Source organism: Pezoporus flaviventris, unplaced genomic scaffold (assembly GCF_033815535.1).
Source record: "Pezoporus flaviventris isolate CSIRO_AGI_PZ_B2104156 unplaced genomic scaffold, CSIRO_AGI_Pfla_v1 ptg000013l, whole genome shotgun sequence".
Taxonomy (NCBI): domain Eukaryota; kingdom Metazoa; phylum Chordata; class Aves; order Psittaciformes; family Psittacidae; genus Pezoporus; species Pezoporus flaviventris.
The window spans coordinates 40045956-40062723 of record NW_026892561.1 but is presented as its reverse complement, the minus strand read 5'-3'; the positions used below and the strand labels follow the sequence as shown (position 1 = coordinate 40062723).

General features: G+C 46.0%; 1 protein-coding gene across 3 annotated transcripts in view; it reads right to left on the bottom strand.

The window, feature by feature from the left end:
• PID1 (phosphotyrosine interaction domain containing 1) overlaps positions 1-13324 on the bottom strand; it is an 87639-nt gene extending 74315 nt beyond the window's left edge. Inside the window, exon 1 of one of the 3 annotated variants that reach the window (XM_061452980.1) lies at positions 13194-13324. In XM_061452980.1, coding sequence (XP_061308964.1) covers positions 13194-13223 — 30 coding nt within the window. In that variant the 5' untranslated portion in view covers positions 13224-13324. Of the gene's footprint in view, positions 1-9251; positions 9765-12655; positions 12679-13193 lie in introns of those variants that run through there. The other 2 variants (XM_061452982.1, XM_061452981.1) reach the window with 2 other exon arrangements.
• Between the last annotated feature and the right edge of the window lie 3444 nt (positions 13325-16768).

Sequence of the window (16768 nt, the reverse complement as noted above, 5' to 3'; positions counted from 1 at the left end):
GTAGATGGACAAGTTGTTCTGTGTCAGTTTGTTCCCACTGCAAAACAGTGGCCAAGTCTCCTGGAAAAGTCCCAACAGCCCTGCTCCCTCCCTGGCCAGCTGAGCCCACTAGCACTGTGAAAGGAGTCTTTACCTCCTCCTTTAGCTAGAGAGTCCTAATAAAGGGACTTTATTAAAACTCTGACTTAAATAAAACTGCACTACTGTCTGTTGACACCTAGTAACTGGGATGCTACAAAGACTAATTTTTCTGGAAACTGTATTACACAGCAGAACAGCTCTGCACTGATGGCTCTGCAGCACAGTTGCAATGAGTAACAGTGACTAACTTCATTATCTGACTCCTCAAACTCAGATATGGGAAGTCAGGTATGGCACCAGTAAGGCACTGCAAAGGCTAGGTCATTTTAAAGCAAAAGTTTCAGTCTGATTTTATGCAGGTCTATACTGAGTTTTAAAGCTCAGTAAAGAGACCAGAAAGCTGTTTAAAAATTTGTATATATATACATATATATATAAAATCACTAGATAGATTTTGGGCTAATAGGGAAGAATATGACTGTACTTTCCTGTTGTCCCATGTATGGATTTGAGACTAAGAAAACATAGGAACAATGTGGTTTTTTTCCCAGGATGAGGCAGACTGCTCTCTAACTTCAGTAACGATGGCTGCTGGGTAAGAAACTTTTCTGTTCCCGAGAAATGCTGAAAAAAAATAAAAACCAGAGTGGGCATTTTAAGCCCTTTGAACAAAGTTTTCACAGGAAAATATGAAAATAAGAAAAGACCTCAGAAACAGACTGAATTCACAAACACAAAATATGGTTTTCAGCTGAAAACCAAACATATTCTGTCACAGGAAAATATAAAAGTAAGAAAAGGCCTCAGAAACAGACTGAATTCACAAATACAAAATATGGTTTTCAGCTGAAAACCGAACATATTCTGAAGCCGGGCGCAGGCTGCGCACTGTGCTGGGGCACATCTGCAGGCACCATGGGGCTCTGAGGCTGACAGCCAGTGACGCTCAGAGACCGCTACCAGGGCGGCCAGCACAGCCCTGCACTGACTCTCCTGCAAGGGATCCACACTCTCTTTCCCTGTGCAGAGGGGAGAAACCATGCGACTGTGAGGCTTACTAACACTTCCATAAGTATTTTGTAAAGCAGCTTTCCCCCCTCCCCTATGCAAGCAGACAGCAAGCTCACAACATGTCAGAGACTTTCCTCTGTCAGATATATAGCAGCCCCTTATCCAAACAGCATTAGGACCCAGTCCAGAATAACTTCAGTAACATGCCCTTTCCAAAAAAGAATCATACAGAAATGTTCAGTTCAGCTCTTTTAGACATTAAGCCTTGTCGCATATCACTACTCTTAAAAAAAAACAACAAAGAAAAAAAACAAATCAGATAAAATTTGACTCTTAAAAATATATTAAGTTTCTTCTCAGTCAGAGTTAAAGAAACATAGAGTAACTCCACTGGCATTAGCAATGGCATTTAAGTTTATACCAACATCCTCGAGAGCTGAATTTGGACCAGAAAAAAGGCCCACATATAGACAGGGGCAAAGTTTATGCCCAAGTCAACAAAATGACATCTCTTCAGACATTAATAACTTCTGAAATCTCTAGCTTGACACAACATTAGTGATTTAAATGCCAAACCACATTCACTCCATTTATCTTGGAAAGCTCCACAACCATGTAAGAACACCCTCAGACCATAACAGAGGAATGAAAGGTCAGGCTGTTACTTCCAGAACGAGGGCAGTAAACTTCAGAATAAACAAGGTATGAGCATTTCCCTGGCCAGCGCTGCCCACTGCATGTAACTGTTTTTCCAGTATCATGTAAGCAGCATGAATAACTTCTGATGTTGAGAAATAAAAATCATAACCTGGAAAAACAATATAAATTCCCTCTGAAAAAATAATGTAAACCAACCAGAAGTGAGCTGCTTCAGTGCAAGGTTTCTAGAGAGCTCCTGGACTGTGCCTGACCCCAGATCGCTCACAGCTCACCACTCTCTGGTCCCCAGCTGCTTCTTCTACTCCCAGAAGCTCTACATCTCCACAAAACTTTTAACATTAGTCCAAAGCTTTCCTTGATTTTGCCTTTCTGACAAATGTCCCCAGATACCTTCACCTATACCAACCTCAGTGCCCCAGAGCACCCCTGCTCTAACCTGCTGGAGCACAGTCCCAGGCTCAAAAAAAAAACAAAAACAGTGGGAGCTTGTCCAACCATGGGGGAGAAATCCCTAAGCTGCAACTCCAAGATGCCTCTTTTCAGATGAAGGTCTTGCCGTAAGTCATTTCACCTGGCACTTGCAGCTCATGATCTCTTCAAATCTGACTCTTCTTAGGGGAGAAGAACTCCATCATTTCTTCAGGCTGAAACTTGTCAGCATTTTAAACATGGGGAAGGGTGTGGGAGAGTGGCTTCAGGAAAGGAACAATTAAGAATTAACTAACCAGAACTTCAGTGAATATTTTTCACTGTCATGAAGTGCCCAGTCTTTTCATCTCCTTTGCTTATGAGAGGCAGTCATGTTGCTCATTTAGAGACTGGTCCCAAGCTTGCTGTGATGGCCAGAAAGGCTGCCCTTTGCCTCTGCAGACCCTGTAGCAAGACTGGTATTTCTGAGATGCTATTTCCTACACCAGGCAGCCCCAGTCCCCAACTGGACACCCCCAAGGAAGTTATCTGAACTCCATCCATGTTAGCTGTTGAGGAAAACAAAATCCCAGGTCTTTGCAGGAGGGTAACCCCTTGGAACCATGCATCCTGCTACCAAGCCAAGAGCTGCAGGATTGTGAAGGGGAAACACAAGGAGTTACACACAACCTCAAAGCTACAAGAAAGAGAAAGAAGTGAATATTACAACACTAGGCTTGCGGGGAAAGGCAACAGCAGAACATACATGGTTTCCTGTAACCTTTTAAACTGTGCCACTCTTCCTTCTATGGCAACTCTGTATTTTAGAGGTACAAGATTAAAATGTTGTCCTTTGAAAATTTTACACGTCCCAGCATAGGCTTCAGGCTCTTTAACGAGAAAAAGAGCCTCTAAACACCAGATCAAAATAAAACGGTCACTCACAAACATTTCCTAAAATTCCTTATAAACCCCTGGAAAGTAACATTGCCATCTCAAATGGCAAGGTGAAAGTTAACAGATTCAAAGGCACATCCCTCTGCACGGAGATAAGCCTACATTCCCAAATCCGAGTGATTTAACATATATTTGTCAAAGAGAACTGTTAATCTATTATAAAGTAGCTTTCCTTCTGCAGACCTCAGCACTGATGCTCTATCAAGAATGTGAGGGCTCTGCTTCTCCCATCATCCCAACCATGTATGCCAACAGGCAGCTTTCTTAGTGGCAGTGCTGCAGAGCCTGGGGAAGCCCAGGTCACAAATCCACAGTTCCCGGGGGCAGCCCAGCTTCCAAAGGAGTCGGGCTCAGTGCCTGGGCTGCCCCCTGCGCCTTGTCCTCAGCTGGAAGATCACCAGGCTTCAGGTGTCTCAGGAATCACTGCTAAGCTCACTCTTCATTGCCTACCAGGAAAATTAATCACCCAGCACTCTTTAACTGCCCTGCTCATCCCTCCAGCAGTTCATTTTAGCAGGAGGCACCAAAGCTGTCTGTGCTATCAGAATTTTCTCAGACACATGGTACCACGCTCAATAGGCCCTTTCAACCAAACTGTCAAGAGGACCGACATAAAATTTTCAAAATATTCTTCCTTCTGATTCTAATCCAAACAACAGAGCACAGCTGTGAAAACTGAAGCTTGTGCAGATCCACACTGGTACAGGCTCCTTCTTAAAAGCACTGGGACAAGATTCAAGCTTCTATATTTTCTGATTCAAATTTATAGTCGAGCACAGAAAATTCCCACGACTAGGGAAAAAAGAAAGATGCTTAAGATGACATTTTCCTGAAAGATGAAAGAAATTCACTGCGATCTTCTGCTGATGCACTGCGCAGTGAGCCGCGGCAGAGGTACATTCTATGTCCCAACACCCAGGCAGCTGGGGGAGCTGCAGCTTGGTGTTTGCCTAAGTCCCAAAAAGTACTTTTCTGCTTTAAAATAAAAAAAAAAAAATCCAGATGGAAAAGCTAAAAATGGGCAAAAAGTTCTGTTAAATAAATAGTCTCAAATGAGGGGGAAAAAAAGATTAAAACCCCTGGGATTGTAATCAGATGTATCTTTTTCTAACAATTTTGCTGTTTGCTGTTACACTCTCCACCTCCAAGCTGGAACCAGAAGAACCAGCACATCATAACACAACTCTTCTCATGGTGTTCCTCACCCCAACAGAAGAAAATACTAGAAAACTGAGGACAAAATTTCTTAACAAAACACTAGAAAATAAGTTCAGCATATTAATTTGGAGTGGAGAGTTTTGATGGATAATAACAGAAGTTTTGTTTGCCTGGCTTTTTAACCAGAATAACTGAAAGGAGGGGTTACTTCCCCTCCCCAAGAAACTAAACCATTTTCAGGTCTCAGAAAGCACAGATTAATCCTGACAGCAAGAAAGCTGGTCTGCAGCTACAGGAAAGCCACAGAGCAGCTGAGAGCTGCTCAGAGAGAAAATGCTGTGTCCGACTGTCCCTTCTGTCTCTCAACACCCAGACTCAGGGAGGGAGTGGAGAGCTAGGAACTTCTAGGCCCAGATGATGTATTTGATGTAGCCACCACCACGGGGATCCCACACAGACCTCAAACTCCTCTGTCCTGGCTTTCTGCCAGCCAACACTCTTGGGAAGAAGTTCCATAGCATGCAGAGATGTTTCTTTTAAATGAGACTATACAAACTTTCTTGATCTCCTGTAAGAGCCCAAAGGGCAGGATCACTGCCCTGCTCTGCAGTCTAGTCAGGCTCAAGGTTGGTACTGACCCCAGCGGAGCTTGGACCAGATCCCACTGCAAGATTTCACGGCAGCTACTCCGTTTGTGGGACCAGATTCTGAACATCACTTCCCTTCTCCAGGCACTAAATGACAGAGCAAGTTTTCAGAAGAGCTCATTCCACCAGGTAAAACACACCCTGGAAAAGCCTGGCCCTAAATGGAGGCTCTGAATACTTGGAAACTAACTCCAGGATAATTCTGAAGGCTTCACACAAAACGTATGGAATAACCATCTCTCAAATGCTGAGGGAGTCTGGCACAGGAAGAAAGGAGGTGGCCACAAATCTGAGCTTCAGGACACTTAATTAACTTTCTAACTGTTCTCAGTGTTCTTGGCAGCTCCCATCAAATACCTGTGGAGAAAATGTTTTCACATGAGGAGACGCTGGAAAATTGTCTGGCATGACAGAGACCCAATACCACGAAGGGGCATGATGTGAGAGTGCTGACTGTGCCAGTGCTACAGCACAAAGATCCCAAACTGAACAGCACTGCACTTGCAGCATAGCTCACTCAGTAAAATTCATTATTAGTAACTCAGGTCAGAAATGTAGCTGTTAACATTTTTGGAAGCACAACCAGACATTAGGTTGTGAGAGGGGAGTGAAACAGCCCAAAAAAGGTCCTCAACATGCTCCAGACCTTCCACCCCCTCCATTGAAGCACACGGCACAACAGAGTAGGGGAAGCCTGTGAGGGAATAGAGGCAAACAGCTGGAAAAGCAAAATTTTTATGTTTCCAAATTGACACTGGAATTATTACCACCAATAATAATTGTCAGAAAAGCAGTTACTGTTTAAATCCTCCTGATGAAAACATGTATGGAGCTTTTCAGAAAGACCAACACTTCAGAAGCCATCACTGAACTGCTAAGGCAAGGATCAGAGCAATGAGATCAACTTAACCATTCCAAGACTGCGTATAATTTTGTTGGAATGCCATCATTAAAGGAATATCAAATACCAGCAATACAGAACTTTTTTTCTTCTTCTTCAGTTTCACGCACACTCCACATTTTCAGTGTTTCAGCAGGAAAAGTGAACCATGAAAAGCCATATTAGATCTTCTCAGGACACATTTACAATCACCCGCATTTAAAATTTTTGGTCAAAGAGTTCTGACGCACTTATTCAGAAACAGCCCAAAAGACTAACACTCTTATCACCAGCAACTTTCGCAGCTATTATCTGAAGTGCAAATAAGTTCCATTATTATAGGTGAAAGCACCGTAGGGAAGAAAAAAAAAAGGCAAGTACTAAATATTGCTTAAAGAGACTTTTCCACTACACATTTACATGTCCCTGGGCCAGACTCTCATCTTGCTTATGCAGAGAGCCAAATCGCAAATTAAGTCACCAGCATACTGCGCTATGTGCAGGGATGCTAGCACAAAGCCTCAGCAGCATAGCAAACCTCCAATCACCCGGCCGAAGGTCTGTCTGCTGCAAACACAATCATGCTTGGAAGGAAATGGTGACACTCTGGACACACCACTGCTGACTGTCCTGCTGGCTGCCACCAGGGACAAGAGAAAATAAGAAACAGGCTGTTAAAATTCTGAATTACTTTGACTGAATGCTTTGGTTTGCCTTCCTTCAAGGAAATCATTGCTTTATTATTACTTTTTTTATTATTTTCTTGGCCATCAAACAGTCTGTCAGCTTCATAAACAGAAACTACTAGTACACTATAAACAAACTCTTAAGATCATTTTCTAGGGGGCTTTCCACAAGACAATCAATGATTCTGATTTTCTTTTGGTCATAGAATGCTTCCCAAAATTAGCATTTTTCCAGAGCCATTCATTTTCTACAAAGAATAAATAATGTAGAAAAAAGGAACTGCCCAACCTAAGTGGTGCCAGATGAGGTTTCTGGAATCACACAGCTTTGTTTTAAAGATCCCCGACTGCTGTAAAGTCATAGCAGCAAACTAATGCAAAAAAATCCGATGCCTTGAAAGATATCCCGAAGCTATACAGTGCCAAAACATTGGGCTATAAGACTTCCTGGACATTCGCATCCACATGACTCAAGCTTATATTTCAAATACTTTTCACTTTTTCCTTCTGACATAATATTTAATGAAACCAGAGTTCAGTAATAGTATCAGTCCTGCTATACATGTCTCACAGCAGTTTCTTCCTAGACAGCTGTTTGTGTGTTTTACACTTACAACCTGTTTGTGTTTGGTTTAAAAAGGAGGCTTTCCATATGCTTTTAAAAAATGTAAAACTATTGCTTCAACTGATTGTACACTGCATTTTTTAACATACATATGCATCCAAATACTGGGCATAAAATAGACAAGAAATTGATTTTGAAAGCACCAACAGCATCTAAAACCACATTATGCCTGAATACATGAAAATATTTGTCATAAAGCAATTGCACCTGTGATTATACAGTAATGCCACCACACATGTGTAAGTCTGCCCAGAGCTGACTCTTCTTTAGTGAAAAGTTTCAATGTTCCTGACATGGGAAAGACGTTTGATGTGTATTAGTTAATGCACTTAATGTGCATGTATTTAGCAACAGAGTTTATCATCCCAAAACCTAAAAGTATCAGAATATTGAAGATGCAGTTACAGAGTACAGTAACAAATCCCAACAAAACTAGCAATGTGTTTATGAAGCCCCACAGAGCAGCACCCACAGGCAGGCCAGACGGTGAGCAGCAACACCCCCAGTACCGATGCTTTCATTTCTTTCTCTTCCATTAATAGCTATAATGTGTTTTTACTGCTGTATCTTAATGATTTGGAGGTAAATTACACCAACAAATCAAAGACTATGGTAAAGCAACCTTACACAAACTCATTTCCCATGGACTTCAGAGAGGCTGCACAAGTTAGAGGGTGGCAAAATTAAATCACTGTGTTCAGGGAATCAAACTTGCCCCAGTAAAGAAGGACCTGAGCTTCCTAACCTCCATCACCCACTTTTCTTCCTCTCATCTTGCCCACCCACAGCTCTCCCCCATAGCATTGTACAGTACACTAGAAGAGATGCAGAACTCTAGTTTATGAAAGAATTAAATTCTAGCAATATAAGAATACACTGCAACCATCTGCTATTAAATCTTTTCCCAGAAATGGCTTCAAACATTGGGTTTTGGTAAGAATATTGAATTTCCAAATGAGCAGGCAGAGAATCACTGATGCCCTATCATGAACACCTGGCTATTTGCACATCCTCACGAAGCCACTTCACCAACCAATGTTCAGCCCTGAAGCAGGGCAGTGGTGGGCAGCAAGGGGACCAGATGATGGTACAAACTAAGTGACAGCTTGGCCAGGGCCAACTGTCTGCCAGAGAAAAGCATCTGAAACAGCAGCGTTTTCCCACCCAGACCCACAGGCAGGGACAGGATGCAGTTATGGAAGACAGCTCCACAACACGGCACTCCTATCTGCTCCTCACTACCTGACCCCACCAACTGTACCACCTGCAGAAGAAAAGCGAGAGCAACTCCAAAAGGAGGGCTGGTGGCCACAGCTCAGCTCAGGGATGCCTAGCATTACGGCATGAGGCTAGGCAGCAACAGCACCGCTGTGTCTCCCACTCCAGGGTAAAATTTATTTGGATGTAGCGATCCCTATTACCCACACGTGTTAAGAGAAGCAGGAAAACTTATAAACAGGCTTATAAACTGCATGACCTCGGAAACTATGCACCCACTGGGATTTATTATCTAGAAACAATGTCTGGCATCAAGTTTCCAAGAAAATTTAGGTTTCAAAGCAAATAGCAGCCATCTCTCAGACAGGCACACAAAACTGCTCAAAGATCTTGCCTGTTTTCAAAACCTACTTCAGAGTCCTCATGGGAGCATCGCCGAAGCCAGCGGCTCCAAAATCCCAGCTGCACTGGTGAAGGCTCCTGACCCTCAAGTCCCAAACCCAGCACAGAGGGTACATTTGGAAATAATTTTAAAGAAAGATTTCAGAAGATTTCTGGCATTGTTTCAACCAGTGCCGCTTCCACAGACTGCAAGCCAAAAATCAGAGCATACTTAAAACCATCTATAAGGTCTACTGCAAACACTGCAATGAAAACCATGCCCACCGCAAGCCCTGGACGGGAGCTCCAGCATTACAAGGAGGGAGAACAAGTCTTAAAAACCTGAAGCACTCCCTGGCCACTGTGCCAGGAAGGAGATGGGGAGGCACACACATGTTCAGTATGTTCACCCACATTTTACTCAACACAAACCAGGAATGCTGCCACAGAAATTATAGGGGGAAAAAATCCTCAGAAAAGACAAAATCCCAGATCATCTCTTTTACATTAAGCATGAATAGTGCCAACGCCTGTATTACCTGCAAAATCAAAGTCTTCTCAAGTACCACACCAGAGACTCGGTGATCTCTATGGCATATTCCTGCAAAGTCCCAGCTGTGCAGTTTCCCATTTAACTGACTGTCCCGCTAACTCTGGAAAAAATACAAATAACTGCAATGTTGCTATAGGTGAAAGAATCACAGAAGAGGAAAGGAACAGCAGAAGAAAAAGCAGGCTTCACTGTATTACATTTTCAAGGAAATCCCAGAAAACTGGATATTTACGTTTTTCTAGCTTATCCTTCTAACTCATTTAATTCAATTCAACATATCTTCCAGAAACAGCAAGGCTTCTTCATTAAGCAGCAGGATAACAGGAAAAGCTTCCATTAGAGAGAGGTGGAATGGAGAACAAAGTGACCAAAAAACATAAAAGTGATCACTGCTTATTCCAGCAAAACCAGAAACCAAAGCCTCAGGAAGGGGGGCATATTTCAGCAGCAGACAAAGCTTTCAGCAGCAAGTGTCCATGACAGCAGTGGGGATAAGTCCAGTTTATGCCGCAGCTCACTGCATTTTCGTAACAGAGCTGCCAATGACGCTTCATTCCTATTGCGTATGCATGAGCTCTGCTGCTGACCTCACTACTGGAATTGTACCCACCTAGTGAATGCCAAAAATTTCAGCACAAACTGAAACTTGACAGGACTCAGCACATTTGGAACAAAAGTAGATTTTACACAAACAGCCACAGACCGGGAACGTGCAGCCTTACCATACACTGCATGGGACTGGAAAAGGAGACCTAAGAGCAATAGATGACCACTGCACACTTTGTCAGAACATGAATGGAGCCTTCACACTGTGATGCTCGCCACTATTTAAGTTAAAACACACAGAGCTTGCTTTAGCAACGACGGTAGGACTGACCCGTACCAACAGGCATCCACTTCCAAGTCGCTTCATACTTTCCCTTACTGAACCAGGCCAAAAGAAATACTCTGAAAGATGAAAATATTTTCTCTACCGTTTTACTGATTATAGAGCTACAGCATGGACTAACAACAGACCTGCACTTCGCCACAGCTACATATAAACACAAGACACATTTGGGTCTAAATTACACCACATGCAACTCACACATTAAAATATCAAGAAAACCATGCCACATGCAACTCACACATTAAAACATCAAGAAAACCATGCCAGCTCCACACTTTTTGCACCCATACATCAACTCAGAGGAAGCGCTATAGAAGATGGGGCTGGACCTGTCATCATTGATTCCCCAAATATCCTACAGTAGCGATCTGGCATAACCTATATTGACAGAATACATGAATAGAGACCGTAAGGCATCATCTACTCTACTCAGTGATCAAACACCCACCATCACCACAACAACAAAATCCCATGACCAGCACCCTCTCAACACATGCTTGCCAGCCACAATGAGGACTTGTGATGCCAGGAACAAGCAGAGGGACTCCTTCAACACTCTAGTGGCACCAGGATTTGTTTCATGGCAGCTGGGTGCCCAGAGAGAGAGATCAAGACACAAAGAAAGCAACATAGGACACCTGAAACAGAATTACCATGTTGCAGGGGAGAAAGAAGGATAAAAACATGTATTTATTGCCTTGCACAGCTCTCCTCAGTGGGCCACAGTGCTGCCAGGAGCTCTGGCTGGCTGGCGGTGCACAACGTGATTCTCAGAGACAGAAGGGGAGACCTGGCTACTTGAAATGACCAGATTTCAAAGTTTTTTTTCGAGGGGAAAACAAATATAAACCAAAGGCGTTGGGGATATTAGACAGTTTATTACCCATGGAACTCTGGCTCATGTGTATATGTATTAGGAGTCAGCTTTCAATTACATAATCACATCCTAGTTACTCCAAACATCCTTCCAGTCACTGCATTCATTTTGTTCACCAGGCACTATGTTGTTATTTAACCTCTTGTGCGAACACGGAATTACTATGGGCTGTTCCAAGGCTGCTTTCTTCTCCACAATTTAGGACAAGTCCAAAGCATCATTTAATTCAGCAATTTTGGATCCCTCTGGCTTGTTTTATTGGAGTACCTACAGCTCTTCATGTACTTCTCCAGCAACTCCTGTCGGTAAGAACTGCCTTTACAAGCATTCTGCATTTTGGGAGGCTCAGCATGCCTGGAGCTTCCAGCCAAAGGCAACCAACAGTAGGCTGTGCAAAGTTAGTGGCCACTGCTGAGAATTTCGGTGTTCATGGCTCCCCTTCAGCAACATGGAGGAGCACGGGCTCCCCTCTCTGCAGACCTGTGTTGTGCTGCAACAGGTAAGCGAGAGACCCAGCGAGCATCCTCCCACCAGAGGCAGCCCTGGTTCCTACAGCACAGGGCCTTTCTCACCAACTCCCTAAGGCAAGACCCCTTACCTCTGTGCAGGGCGTACAAAGCAGCTAAATAAGGTTATACTCACAATCTTATTCTGCAAAAACATAAGCACTTGGCTCTCTTTAGCCTTACATACTCTTGCAAGACAGTATCAGATATTTCTGATATCAGTTATTATATTATATACTTCTGATATCTTGTTATTATAACACCTCCTAATTCCACAAAGGGGGGAAGCCTGTCCGTATGATCCAGACCAGCACAACACTGCTGAACACAGTTTTCCCCTTCTCTTTTCTTTCCCTCCCCTCCCCCTTTGTCCACAATTGTTGGGTGCAGCCTCACTTCAGGTCCCTGCCTGCAGCAGCAGCCCCCCAGGAATGCTCCCACCTCCAGAACCAGCCCAAGATCATTAACTGCTTAACACAGGTGATCTTTGCTGCTTGTGTCTAATGCAGAGGTTTCTGGCTAACATGGGGAAATAAATCAATAACAATGTGCTCACACAGTCATTACCCTGGAATCCATCAACTATGGATATAGCACATCATTCCTATTCAGTAATAATCAAGTTTCTCATTGTAGAGGAAAAAGTATGTCTTCTTAGGAACTGGAATTATTTCCATTACTGGCTCATACAGATTAAAGCTCACGGACCTGCTCAGCTTGGCTTTGCTATCAACTCAAAATTAAACTGCTGAATTTTCTGCCTGATGATATCAAACTACATTCTCAATTTTAATTGCAGTGGCAATAATCACCTTTTCTTGTCATCTGCTAAGACCACTGATTCTTATTTAAAATCGCCAGTTCTCTCTCAGTAGATACTTGCCCGGGAAAACTCTATGAACTCGACACAGAGGAACTACAAAGTGAGTTTTATTTCATCTTACTCTTCTCTGCCTGTCTCAGATTTCACCCGGAATATGAAATACGCATAAAAGCATACATTTAAAAAGGCAGAGACAGGACAAGCAGAGCCAGACCCGCTGCAAGAGGGTACGGGCCGCCCGGAGGGGTGCGGTGGAGCGGCAGGAGGGACCCAAGTTCCCATGAACCACCCGGACCTGTAGATTTGGGGGCAGCAAACGGCTCTTGCGGGATTCTGTGTCCCACTCACCCCGCTTTGCGGGTCCTGTGCGACCGCGGCGAGGACCACCCCCCTCTCCGCTCCCCACATCGCGGATTCAGGCGCTGCCGGGCCGGGTCGGCAGGACTCCCCCCTCACCTGAGGAGTGAGCGTGGAGAACCCTCTGAACAGCGCTTTCCTCAACGGAACCCCCCGAGCCGCGCCGCTTCCCGTGGCCGGGGTGTCAGCGGCCGCCGCCGCCGGTAGAGCCGGAGCCGCCGGGCAGCGGCAGCCGGGACTCGGGATGCCCCCGGGGCAGCGCCCCCCGCACAGTATGTGCGTGCGTGTCTGTGTGCGTGTGTCCTTGTCCCCGATCCCCCACACACACACACACATACCGACCCTCCAGCGAACGCAGGGGGAGAAGTTGCAACAAACTCCGAGTACCGGCGGGTGATGCTCGGCCGGCCCCGCTCCCGCCACCCTCCCCGGGCAGCCCCTCGGGCTCGGCCCCCCGCCCGCCCGCCCGCACCTACCTGCAGCCGCTCCGTGGCCGGCTGCCACATGGTGCCGCGGCGGCGGGAGGCGCTGCCGGGCGGGCGCCGAGCGCGGCTCTCTGCGGGCGCGCTCCCCCCCGCACCGCCCCCCGCGCCGCTCCCAGCCCCGCCCGCCGCTCCGCCCACGCGTGTCGGGCGCGGGTCGGTGGGGGCCACGTGCGGAGCCGTTCGGCGGCGCCCGTGGTGCTGCATCTACCCTCTGGGGAGCCGCGGTTCGACACCTGCGGGGTGCCCCCAGGGGACGCGCAGGGGCCCCGGTGGTCCCCGTCCTACTCCCGGGCTGAGGTGAACCCTCCCCGCTGGCGCTCAATGTGCGCTGCCCGGGAGGGTGCAGGGGTCCCTGAGCGGAGGCCGCCTTGGGGCCTCCCTCTCACAGCAGCTGGAACTTTTTCCTCCTGTTCTGCAAAAGGTTTAAACCCTGCTCCGCAAGACCCTGCCAGCGCGCAGGTTGCTTCAGGCACTGAAGGGGTACGGAGGGCAGGGAGCAACGCTTTGGGTCCAGGATTCCTTATGCCCTGTCAGCGCCGGTGTGAATGTGGGGCCTACGCTACGCTGGCGTCAAGGCTATGCTCAGCTGTTTCACAGGACAGGACAAGGACAGGCTTTGGGATCCACCTCGTCCTGTTACGAGGCAGTAAAATACCTGTGGAGCATCTCAACCACCTTTCCCCACAAACAACCTGAACCTCTGGTGCTATGTTTGGGGTGCAGATGGAGCAGTGGGGTCACAGCGCGGTGGGGAGCTGCCCCAGCCCTGCTGAACCTACGCCAAGCAGCATGGCACTTGCCCTCACATTAGCAGCAGCCCAGCCCAGGCCCCAGCTGCACTTTTGAGTTCCTCCTGCCTGAGCCACAAAGTGGCAAAAAACCATGCCCGCCACCTAAATCTCACAGAGAAGGGAGCAGCAGATTAAGGCACAGCACTTGCAGTCAACCCTGTTTCCAAACGCTGAGGTGCAAAAGCTCATTTCCTCCTGTCCTACAGCACGTCCCACAGCACATACCCACCCACATCCCCCCCAAATCTGCTGAGATACACCCACACTGCAGCTTACCTGAGCCACACCATGGTGGAGCTGGTCTCAGCTCCAGCCACCACAGGGATGTATAAGGAAAATTGTTGTCAGTGTTATTAAAATATTGTATTTATCTCATATACTGTATTTATCTCAACGTTCACATCACCCCACAATAATCTCACCTTATGTCCCATCTATTTAGATGGATCCAGTATGCAATGCCTGACAGGCAGGAGAGAGCAATGCTGTTACTGGCACCAAACAAGCCTTCTGCTAACAGCACCCTCCACCAGCGTACGACATCCCTTTCAGCCGTAAAAGGCAAAACCCCAGACCTGAGTCCTCTTCTGTGTCCAAGAGGTTAAAGGCAAAACCTCCAGAAGTACCTAAATTACTTGCATTGCCTGGGCCACATTTTAAGACATGGCAGAGCTGCATCCCGGCTGCCACACACAATGGAGGGAGCAGTGCCAGGAGCACGGTGCAGCCACTGACCCTGAGGGAAGCAGTAGTGTGAGGGCTCTCCCATGGCTCTGCACCAGCGCTCACAAGGACATGCACATGCTCTGCCCCTAGCTTATGCAGGGACATGCAGGCATTTCTCTCCCTTGTGGAGATCAAAAATGCCACAGAAAAGAGACAGTCTCTGCAGGCTCCTGAACTGCACCAAAGAACATTTTTCCAGGCACAAAAGCCACCCCAGCCCTCCCTGCTGACCCAGGGCCCCCTGATCAGAGCCTCACGCCCGGCTGCCAGGAATATTTGTTAAAAAAAAACAGAGGAGCATGTGTCATGCTTGTCCTGAGCATTAGCCACCACACCCCACAGTCTGCAAGGCCAGGCTCCCAAACCCGCTGTGGGTGCATAAGGGCAAGTGTGATATCATTTCAGTGTTTTAAATAGAAAAGTAAGGCAATATTTAAGGACATCTTCTCAAAAAGCCAGGCATCACGTGCAAAGAAGGCATGACCATTGCATGGCAGCTCTGCCACGTGGCCAGTCTCAAGGACTAACACCCTGGGAGGCATTGCAGGATCTGTACAAAGCTGCATCCGGTCAGTGAACATCAACTTTAAAACTGTTTTGAGAGAAATTCACCTGTACATCCCTTAGCAGTGGTGGCCTAATTAGAGCAATTCAAGTCTTGCAGCTTCATTACTGATGCAACAGCCTCCTGTCTCCTGGAAAGGAAGCACTAATCCTGCACCAGCTCCTGACCAAGACCCACCAGAGCTCTCCCCTTCCCATTCACTGAGCAAACACCATGTCCTTCTCACCCTCTTTGTTTCTTTGATTGATGCTTATATTCCTGCACAAGGGCATTTTCTAAAACCCTTGTTCTTCCTCAAGTGAACTCAAAGAGTATTGATCTTTCATGTACGGATAAATCCACCACCCATCACTGCTTGAACTAGCTGGGAACAGGCACAACCTGGGCTGTCATCTGCAGCTGGGCACAAAGGAAGTTCAGGATCTGCAATTAGCAAAAGGAGACCAGCCCTACAACTGGAGGCTGCTTCTCTCTTAGTTTACATGACTTTTATACAAACCAAAACAATTGGTGGGGAAATCTGCATTTATGGCTAAATGGGTGGTGTTCTATTAGAATAAACAAGCAGAAACAGTCAATTTCCAAACGGATATGAAAATGAAGAAAAGGAATGCTATAAGGCTTCAGGCTGAGGCTGCATGACAGGAAGCTAGGAATATGCTTATAGATGGAGAGGAGCAGCTTGATCGCAAATTTCTGAAATCAGACCGGTTCATTAAAAAGCTCTAGGAGCCCCCCAGTGGGATAAGGCATCTTCCCCAAGCCTTACCCCTTCCCAAGACAGCAAGCAGCACTGTAGGGACAAGATAGCTGTAGAACCACTCTGCTTGGGTTTATTTAGTCTCCAGGCATACTTGAGCATTGCAGGGGTTGTGCCCATGCCAGGAAATTCAGCCCTGGTTTTGCTCTTTCGAGTGTGCCCCGCAACACCTCTGAGGGAATCTCTCTTTTCAGCTGGACCAGGCACTGCTGGGGTGGCCAGGGCACCAGCCAGAGCCCAGATCAGGAAATGATCAATTAAACTTGGGTGACTTCATGTCAAAATCTCACTAAGATGAGGTAATTTTTACCTAGACTTTCTAATATTTTAATCCAAGCATAATTTTTTATTTGGTATCTAAGATGTTCTGCATTAGGTAAATCCTGCTCCCAGCCAGAGATCTTTTGCGTTTGCTTAAATAAATAGTGTGAACTTGTATTTCCAGGATGTATTGCGTTCCAGAATGTGCCTGTAAGAAGATATGGATTTTTTTTTCTATTAGTTTTCCTTTTACTGTGCCAAATTTTGGAGTTTCTCTTCTTGTAATGAGTTCATATTAAGACAATTCTTTCCGAAGACTGCAATACATTATGCAGGTTGGTCCCACTTCTCTCAGTCTCCTTCATTTTTGTGCTCACAGCATGGAAATACTGGACCCAATGGAGTTCTTGCATTTCAAAAGGGAGTATTTGATGCAATAGGACCAATTTCGCTTTTATTCACA